Source organism: Daphnia pulex, chromosome 6 (assembly GCF_021134715.1).
Source record: "Daphnia pulex isolate KAP4 chromosome 6, ASM2113471v1".
NCBI lineage: Eukaryota > Metazoa > Arthropoda > Branchiopoda > Diplostraca > Daphniidae > Daphnia > Daphnia pulex.
The window spans coordinates 5,135,662-5,145,046 of record NC_060022.1 but is presented as its reverse complement, the minus strand read 5'-3'; the positions used below and the strand labels follow the sequence as shown (position 1 = coordinate 5,145,046).

General features: G+C 37.3%; 1 protein-coding gene and 1 long non-coding RNA gene across 11 annotated transcripts; both read left to right on the top strand.

Annotated features, from left to right (window-relative positions):
• The first annotated feature begins 99 nt into the window (after window positions 1-99).
• LOC124196062 (cyclin-dependent kinase 12-like) lies at window positions 100-2,894 on the top strand. Of its 2 annotated transcripts, XM_046590855.1 has the most exons (4): window positions 119-248; window positions 317-1,824; window positions 1,895-2,269; window positions 2,339-2,894. In XM_046590855.1, exons 2-4 carry the CDS (start codon window positions 350-352, stop codon window positions 2,853-2,855), a joined length of 2,367 nt encoding a protein of 788 aa, XP_046446811.1. In that variant the 5' UTR covers window positions 119-248; window positions 317-349; the 3' UTR covers window positions 2,856-2,894. The 2 variants fall into 2 exon arrangements, with proteins under 2 accessions (XP_046446812.1, XP_046446811.1); XM_046590856.1 differs by having other exon boundaries at window positions 100-1,824; window positions 2,342-2,894.
• Window positions 2,895-3,607: 713 nt separating this feature from the next.
• On the top strand, window positions 3,608-9,305 carry LOC124196056. 9 transcript variants are annotated; one of them, XR_006875568.1, is made up of 14 exons: window positions 3,610-3,750; window positions 3,848-3,898; window positions 3,980-4,018; window positions 4,142-4,265; window positions 4,433-4,588; window positions 4,793-4,864; window positions 5,033-5,066; window positions 5,253-5,322; window positions 5,500-6,415; window positions 6,478-6,606; window positions 6,934-7,116; window positions 7,190-7,829; window positions 8,226-8,342; window positions 8,825-9,305. It is a non-coding gene; the product is annotated as an uncharacterized LOC124196056 (long non-coding RNA). The 9 variants fall into 9 exon arrangements; XR_006875564.1 differs by having other exon boundaries at window positions 3,608-3,750; window positions 3,848-4,018; window positions 4,437-4,588; XR_006875563.1 differs by having other exon boundaries at window positions 3,848-4,018.
• The last annotated feature ends 80 nt before the right edge of the window (window positions 9,306-9,385 follow it).

Genomic DNA, 9,385 nt, shown 5'->3' with positions numbered 1-9,385 from the left:
TTCTAAGCATATTCGCATATTACTCGAATGTCGTCTCAGTACGCCATCTTTCCCTAAAATACTGCACCACTACAAGTTTCTATTTTATTTCATAGATGTCTACAGGAAATCGTGGTCTTCGCTGTCAAATTTTCTTTGGCATACAAAAAGTTGTCGTTATTTTTTGTTTTCGTTTTTGGTGAATCAACGTACTGTTATTTATTTCATGATGTTTAACTCCGAAAATTTTGAATTGTAATTGAAAATAGGTATTCGAATCCATTTCCTAAAAATATTCAGCCGGTACCTTACCGCTACAAAAAAACTATTTCTATAGGCGGTCTACGTTTACCGCCTAAACTTCAGAGCAATGGAAATGGATATGGTAATTCCCTTGAATCTCAATTCAAAAAAGAGGAAAGAAAATGTTCAACAACTACCCAATTGTGATTCTGCATCAAATGAAGGCTCATCTCCTTCAAAGGTGGTCTTAGGACCAGAGCAAGCAAAGAGAAGATTGCTTGCATTTGCCCAGCAATTGAACAAAACAAAGGAGAATTTAAATACGGACAATAACCTACAGAAACGACCAAACCGCCATGGAATTCTTAAGTACACTTATGTTGTTGAAGGAGAAGATTGTGAAGAAATCAGTTTTCCTGCTCACATAATCCAGTATACTAAAACAGAGCCCCAAATTTCTTATTGTGAGAACCCTCACTATGCTAAAGGAGTGTTTCAATCTAGAAAAGAAATTTTTGATGCAGCTGATGAAGATACCAAAAGAATTATGAATTCCATAATGAATAGTACCACTCCTCTATACCAGAATCGGGAATTTGCTGGAAGATACAGGAAGTGGTATGTAAGCAAGAAGATGTTTGTGGGCAAGTCTTTAGAAGATTCTGAAAACATGTCTTTTTCTACTCATTGGGAAACTGATTCAGAAGATGAGTCCAGTTATCGAGATAATACCGACTATGACGAGTTCCTTCCTAAACCACCTCCTAGCCTACTCAACACAACGGTTGTTTCAAAAGTGAAAATCAATAAAGTAGAACTGCCGTTCTTTGAAGATGATGACTTTCTCACAAGTCTCATTTCCTCCCAATCGAAAGTGAAAAAGGAAATAATTTTGGAACCGTCGAAATCCGAAACTAAGGCTATTCAAGAAGAATACTCTGCATTCATGTCAAGCCTGGAAAACATCAATGAAAAACGTGTTATAAAGCAGGAACCAATTGAATTGCCCGTTGCTGTCTCTCAAAATATTGGAGACGAAAAGGAAGTGTTGAAGGAGAGTAAATATGTGCAAGTTCGAAAAAGCTATTCGCCTAACTTAAGTCTGGAAAATACGAATGACAAAATCGAAACAAGGAATGAAATTAAGTTCGAGCCAAGCCAATCTCCAAAAGCAGTGGATCGGAATTTTGAAGATGGAGTAATGTCAAGTGAAATTAAAGACAACGGAATTAGAAAACGATCTGCTCCAAGCCCCGACTGGGACGAACAGTGGCGATCTTCACGCTATCGACCTTCTCGCGAAAGTACAAGTGGTACTTCGCCTATCCCAAGAAAAGAGCCAAACACTCCCGATGAAAATAGCAAGGAAAACGATTGGGAAGGTGGAAAGGAATGCAGCAGACTTGGAGATATTGATGCAATTGACGGATTGATGTCAGACGCAAAAAGAATTTCCTTAGATGAACGTTTGGAACTGGAGTTAGGAATCAAAGTAGAATCTGAGATACCAACTACAACATCAGTGCTTTCACCTCAATCCGTCACTGATCAGTACTCGTGGAGTTTCGATTCATGCGGCATGTCAACAAGTCCCGTTAAGCGGTAACAAAATAATTTTAAGCTAAAGTTTCCTAACGTTTTTTTTATTTCACTTTTACTTATTCATATTTAGAGCAAGAGGTTTTGGACCAAAGGCTGCACCACTCGGGCCATGGATTTTACATTGTCGCAACAGAGCTCTTCCTGCCGCTCCTTACGTTCCCCCACACCTTCAAAGTGTTCTGTATCAGCCACTGGTGCGAACCATTCCTCCGAAGACAGAAGATGATAAAACAAACGATGTTCACCGTGAGGAGAACGAGATTAATAAAACTGACACCCAGTCACAGGATCTTGCACCTGATCAAGAAATAAAAAAGGATTGGGACAAGGAGCTCAAAAATCTGGAAGCTGTGGCCAGTAATTTGGAGGTGGCAGACGAAACTGTTCTGGAGGCATTAGAAGAGAAATTGATGCAATTTGAAACTTCCAACATCTTGCTGTCTGGGTAAGAATTAATTCGCAAATTTCTAAAACTACCCTGAATTATTCTTCTTATTATTTTTTTCCTGTGCAGTAGTGAATCGCCAACATTCGAAGCTAAGAATGATAAAACTAAAGTAGTCAAAAAAGGGAAGCGCTCTAAACCACCTCCAGTGGAGCTCAAGGAAGCTGGAAAAGGAATACTGGTGATGCCACGGATATCTTTACTTGATGAGAAAAGCGGAAACCAGAAAAAAGCTGTCGTGTTTGCCGACAGTGTTCGTCCCGGTTACGGAACTTCTTCGGAAGACGAGGACGAACATGGACGCTCACCACCACCGCCCGTGGTTCAACCAGTTCATCTTATCGAAACGTCTCCGAAAAAGAAATGTAAAAAGCCCAAAAAGGAGAAGATTGTTGGAGACGATTTCGATCCCGTTTTTGATCTCTTACCACCTCCCCCACCTCCACCTGGGTCGCCTGAACCTCCGCAAATTGAAGCAATGATTCCTCCATCATCACCAACTCTTCAGCTTTTGTCGCCTCCTACTGCTGTCACAGATGCACTTGTGGCAAGCTCACCTCAACCGATTGAATCAAGTGCATGTTGACGGCCCTTTGTAAATAAATGATGTCATAATGCTGCTAAATCCTCCAATTTTTCATTTACCAAGAGCAATAAATTGTTCTATTCAGTACAAAGAATTTTTTTTTCACATCCCGTATTTCACGTCGTTTTCACGCTGACGAATGCACGACTGCACGTTTATAGAAATATTCTGTCCGTTCGCTCGTTTAAGGAAAATCACATTTTTGTAGGCTACTGTTCTTCGATACTCTCAAAGTTGATCTCGTTAAGAAAATATGGACCATTTTGTAAGAGAAAGTGAACCCATTTTGTATTCACAGTTCACTGTCGGACTTTTGCCGCTTTGGCTGATTGCCTGATTGTGCCGCGCGCTTCTCCTGTTATCGTGACCTCGGAAAAATGAGGGGGGGGGGGGGGGTGGTGGTATACTGGTATAGGGGATAAAATAGTCAAGAGTCTTATTTCCATTTGAGAAACCTAGGTCATGTCATGTAAATATGGGTAATTGGGTATGGTCAAGGTATGGAGAAATGGTTCCCAGTCTCCATGTTAAAATTTCCGGGTCGTCCGCTCATTTTAATAAAAAGGTCTTTTTGTATGTCAATAACTCCATATGCCGCAACAGCCTAGATGGCGTGGCATTCGGACTTCGGAGAGACCTCCCTATGCCTCCATACAAAAGTCGTTAGTAAAAACAAGTAGCTTCCCGTCGCTTTCGAATCCCCTTATTATGGGAAATTTAACATGGTCATTGGCATTTGGCAACCATCTCTCCATACCCCTGGGTGAACGAAGCTATTTTTGTTGATGCATTTGCATAATTCATAATAACGAGTTGGCAACCCTGTTGGTATTCTTCTTAATCATATGACTCAGTCTGAATTTGCATTCACTAATCACTATTCAACCGCTGACAGGTAATGGTGGAACTCCTTACACTGTTCATGGGGTAAGAACTAGAAACTAATAAATCTTTTTTTCTCTATTCTTTTATTACTTAAATGATACGTGTAGTTGCTGATCATTGTTGGAATGACGAGTTGTGCGCCATTGCGTCATTAAAATGTAATAACAAATTTAAACCAGTTGAAACAATTGTTTGAAATGGTCAAGTGATGATTCTCCATGGTTCCTGAAATTAAAAAGGTTGACAACATTGCTTGAACTAGGGCGAACTGATGACCAGTAAGTATGTGTTGGTTTTATTACACTGACACATGTCAGAAAGCTTAGTTACTACTATTTAGAGTGATATCATTTAAAATATTTTAATCTATACTGATTTGGGTTATTTTTTCTGTTATTTAGTAGATGAAGACTAGTAAGCGGATAGTTACATCCTGTATGCAGATCATGAGATGTGCCACACTGTGTTCTGGAAGTCCTGAGAAGTGCCCTCTTTGCTAGTATGCATTGTGTCCTGCAAACAAAGGTATATCATATGTGTTATTTTGTTATTGATGTATGTTATACCATGCTGATGACACGCTTAGGACACCTAAATATTTACCATGATTGTTGCTAATTCTGGATGAATGGAGTCTTATCTTGAAAAAAAGGACCCCTATCGGTAGAGAAAACTAATAGTTTAATAATAAGACAGGTGCTGAAAGGTGGTTACAAGTTGCATGACGTGTCTTCCGCGGTGTTTTACTAGATCGCCGAACTTGGTGTTTGCGTATATGCCGGTCGGAGGCCTTCGTGATTTGGTGTGGACTGGTTCGTAGTTGGACTACTTGCCGTGTCTTTGTAAAGGTATTGCATGTTTTATACTGATCCATTCGAGCCTCAGAGTCACCGGTTTGACGTATGCCTAGTATTCCGGTGCTAGAGGATCTCGTAAAGTAAAGGGCTAACCACATATGCTCGATCACATAACTCGTCTCAGTGGTTGATCACCTCGGTTAGATACATATGGTCGCTGTGATTGGAGTTCACTAATCCATTTATGTTCTTAAGGGTGGACTGGTGTCATTCTGCTGTCCGATGTTCTCTCGCGATACGTAAATCGATATATCTACCATGCCTGATGTGAGTTTCTTTAGTGGCATTGATATTATGACTGCAAGTGATGATAATCTCAAGAGCCAATTTATCTGTATGAATTTAAATGAAATTGAATGATAGGACTGAATCAAATTTTTTTTACTGTCCACAAGCACTATGAAGATGGAATCTAATAAATTTGTCTATGTCCAGGTATGAGCAGTATTGCGTTTCGTGGACGTCAATGGTAAGGATGTTTTAATTTTTTCTGATTGCCATTTAAAAAAATTGAAGTGATGAGAAAGCTTATAAAGCAAATTCAGAATAGTACTATGCTGAATCAAACTGCCTTCCTTTTGATCGCTATCATTTCGCATTTCCATCCTACGGTTTGTGGAGCAGTAATGCAATATACTTTTCCTTGACTATTTAGATGTGGAAGGCGTTTTCTTCTGTTGGCTTCATTTGAATTTATCATTCCCTGCACTTCTGTCAAACATTAGGTAACACGAAATCCGGACTTCATCATTTTGGTTATATTAAATATGATGAAAACGAGTTACCGTTTGAATTTTATGAAACGTAATTTAGACTGTATGTTAACTGACCACTGACAAGTTAAAACTGTCGTTTGTCTATTTTTACTTCCTTAGTAACACTGCTTTAACGGTCTTTTATAGTTGCTGATGAATACCGACCGTTGATAGCTGCTTGGTACTGGCGATCAACTTTCGCAGTTGTAATTTGCTTCACATCTATCATCTTTTCATTTACTCAATGTTGCTAATCTTTGATCCGTTTAGTCCAAATTTTTATGAGGCTGTGTCCATTTATAAATGTTATTTTTTGTAACATGTTGGTTTAGTTGCGTTGAAATTTAAACGAAAGTGAATATATGACATGCTGTATACAAATTTTTTAAAATATGAAGTGCTTTATAATGTGAAAATTCTAATATTTTTCTGTTAGTATGTTTAAATGTTTAATCTAGAATTTTTGTGTAATTTCCGAAAATTTTTTAAGCAACAACGAATTAAACAAATCACAGCACGAATATGAAAGAAAACAGAGTCATTGACCATCTTTGTTCTTTGATTTCAGATCAGAGTTCGTGAATTTCACGGCTCGATCCAAAGGAGTTAATTGGGTTGTTTTTGGAGATAACAAATACGGTGAAGAATTCAGTCCAGAAAATGCTGCATTGGAATCGACATTTGGGAGGGCCATTAATGTAAAATTTCTATGCTTGCATCCACGAGACAATTTGAATAAGCAAGCAAAGTCTTCACATTCGCTGATCCTGCTGATTACAACCGCATTCAACCCTATCGAGACCCTATTCTACTCCTCGGACTTACCGTACTTAACTTAATATATAAGAAAGACCTAAAAACATTTTTCTGTTTTTTGTTTAGGAATTACGTGACAGGTTGTACTATTGCATTTCATGTGTGTTTTCGGTGTGTAATCCTGGAATTTTGCTGATTTTATTACTAGCTCCGGTCAACATTTGTTCTAGTTGCAGATGCATATTTCCATAACACTTTCCCGCCCAGAAGCCGTTCTTTAGTGGACAGTCAGAGGATCGAAAATCTGGTAAGACGCAAAAATCTTATTTTTGTTTAAGTTTCCTTTAAATTTCCTACTCGTTTATACAGCTCTATATGTAACGTGCCTAATATCGGGAGTCGGCCACCGATGTCAATCTACAACGCAGTTTCTTAATTGGAGCTGGTGTTTCCTGCGATGTGTTGTTGCGGATTTGTTACACTATCATGTTCAAAAAGGTAACTGTGTTCATTAATTTCTCTTTTAGAAAGCTTCAGATTAAGTAACGGAAGACCAGAGAATAGATCCCTTTGTTTCAGTATTGTAACTTTCAGTGAAATCTGTGGATGTGTGGTTTTACATTATTTGATTTTCATCCTTTTAATTTTTTTTCATTAATTGAAAAACATGTTTACTATAGATTTTTCTGTAAAATTTCTAATATCAAAATAATTTTGAGGGATTTTGGTGATTCAACTTTACAGTCTTTACTCTTTAGACTCTTTACTCCTGTCCTGTCATCTTGCTTGCTAATCTTATGCAAATTTTCTGGAATATGGCGCTAGGTAAAATTTTGTCCGCCAGGTGGTGGAGTGCCTGTTCGTGAGTGACGAAGCCGCCATTTGCTTTTGAGACAGCGTACGGGAATATGTTTCTGCTAAATGACGGTGTTCTTCGCTTTTACATTTTAAAAAATGTTTCCACGCCATTCGACCAAGTTGAAACGAAAGTGAACAATTCTAAAGCATGTAAGTGAATTGTGAGAGTTTTTACTTTTCGAAAAGTTCATTTTCTAATCTATTTTAATTTATTTTGTATAAGCATGTCGAAGATCTTGCCATTATCCACGTGATCGCTGCCATGAAGGTGTGTCTTTGAGAGGGTCTCTACTATATTGCAAGACAAAAATGTGAAGAAAACAGGAAATCTGAAATGGTTGTACTTAAAGGTAAATCAAGTAGGTTGTCACTTGTTTTCGACATCAAGAACAAAATACTATCTTATTTCCGTGCTTCCAAATAAGACAGCTTTTGTGGAAAGTTTGGTCAGTTTCTAATCAATCAGTACAGATATTCCCCTTCAACTTAAAAAATTCAAAGAAAATTTCACAAAGTGATCTTTGGTCATCTTCAATGACTTCTTTTTCTCTTGTAATCTAAATTTTAAGTATATCATTGCCTCAACTACAACATGTTACAACCACTTATGATACAGTTGCAAGCTAAAGTGAGCACTCTTCCAAAATAGTGTTCTTATAGTTTTGAGGGACTGTTAAGTTTAACTTTATCCCTTTCATTATATTACATCACACAAGACATCTCCTTCTCAATATTGATTTAATATTTTCCATTGTTTTAACGGCATCTGAGTATGAGCTGCAGCCAGTTGGTGGAAGTTGTGGATATGTTAGCTGTTGCAATCAGTTTGTGAGGCATCTCATGCAGAAACCAATAATGATAAGGTAACTATGTTCATTTATTTCTCTTTAAGAAAGCTTTAGATTAAGTAATGGGATACCAGAGAGTAGATTTCGTTGCTTCAGTGTTGTAACTTTCAGTGAAGTCTGTTAACGTGTGGTTTTACATTAATTGATTTTCATCCTTTGCATTTTTTTTTCACAAATTGGAAGTTTAAAGAAAATTTTCACAAAGTGATATTCGGTCATCTTCATGATATCTTTTTCTCTAGTAATCTAAATTTGAAGTACATCATTGCCTTAACTACAGTACATTGCAACCATTTATTGATCTTGCAACTATCTGCAAGATAAAGTCAATTATCATTTGCATATAGTTTTTGTGTTTTGCTTTGCAATTTTTTTATTCATTTTACTAATCTACTTTAATTTTGTGACAAGCATGTCGGAGATCTTGCCTTTCTCAACGTGCGGTGCCATGTCAACAAGATGTCTCTTTGATGAGGTCTCTACTAGATTGCAAAACAAAACTGTGAAGAAAACAGGAAATCTGAAATGGTAATGATTTACTTGTAAGATAGATCAAGTGGGTTAGATTAGCATTTTGCTTAAACTTGGTCTACGTTTGTGTGCTACCTATGCGTGATCTTTGTTTAGAGTTTACCTCAGTTAAACATTTGGTTTATTAGATGAAATTTGGCTAATTCCTGCTTCTAAATAAGACAGCTTTTATGAAAAGAACATCAGCTTATGAAGAGATGTGTTTTATCAAACAGAACAGAAATTCCCTTCTTTCTCAAAAACTTGAAATGAAATCATTATCTTTGGTCATCTTTTTGATTTATTTTTCTCTAGTTTAATCTAATTTTGAAGAAAATCTTTGCCTTAATTACTTAGTGTTTGAAACATTTATTTTACGATTGTAAGCTAAAGTTGAACATCACTTGCATTTTTTCTTTTGCTTTGTAAATTTTATTTTCTGTTATCTTTTTTCACATTTCAAAATGTTATTGGTTCATTAACGTTCTTTTGCTTTGTAGGATTCTATGGTCAGTTTGATGTTTGAGCTGTTTATGGTGTTGCTGTTTGGTGTGAAGTGGGTTTGCAGTCATTTTCCATTTGAGAGATGCGCTGAAATGGAGCTTCGTCAGACTTGCAGTTCAACATCATACTTCAATGTGTTATTTCCCTATGTTTGTGTCCGTGCAGTGTTGTGTTGGGCAAAACGATCAATGTTGTCTGATGGCTGTCAGGCATATTTATCTGCTGCATTTTGTCAATATGTCGTCTCTTGCTACCTGTACGTTGAGGTAGTGCTTCATGAACAGTATCATTTAATTTTTCAGTCGTTATTGCAGCCCAAGCTGGTGAAAGATCTTTTTGCATCAAGTAAATCTGACTGTTTTTTTTTTGTGTTGTTGGAGTGTTACGAAAGTTGCGTCATTATTGTGTTGAATTGTCATTGTGACTGCAGTTCACCGTTTATAATTTAGGAAGGGAAAAAAACAGAATTATGGGGAATTTATGTCAAACAATAATAAACTTGCTTTCGGGATTGGGAAAGGAATGTGGAGGTTGTCAGGTGGCAGGGTGGTGACTTG

Excerpts from the sequence above, each read along its gene's own strand:
- LOC124196062 (XM_046590855.1), top strand. The coding sequence starts at position 350 with ATGGAAATGGATATGGTAATTCCCTTGAATCTCAATTCAAAAAAGAGG. Across the intron at positions 1,825-1,894 it reads TCAACAAGTCCCGTTAAGCG|AGCAAGAGGTTTTGGACCAA; the intron begins GTAACAAAATAA and ends ATTCATATTTAG. Across the intron at positions 2,270-2,338 it reads TCCAACATCTTGCTGTCTGG|TAGTGAATCGCCAACATTCG; the intron begins GTAAGAATTAAT and ends TTTCCTGTGCAG.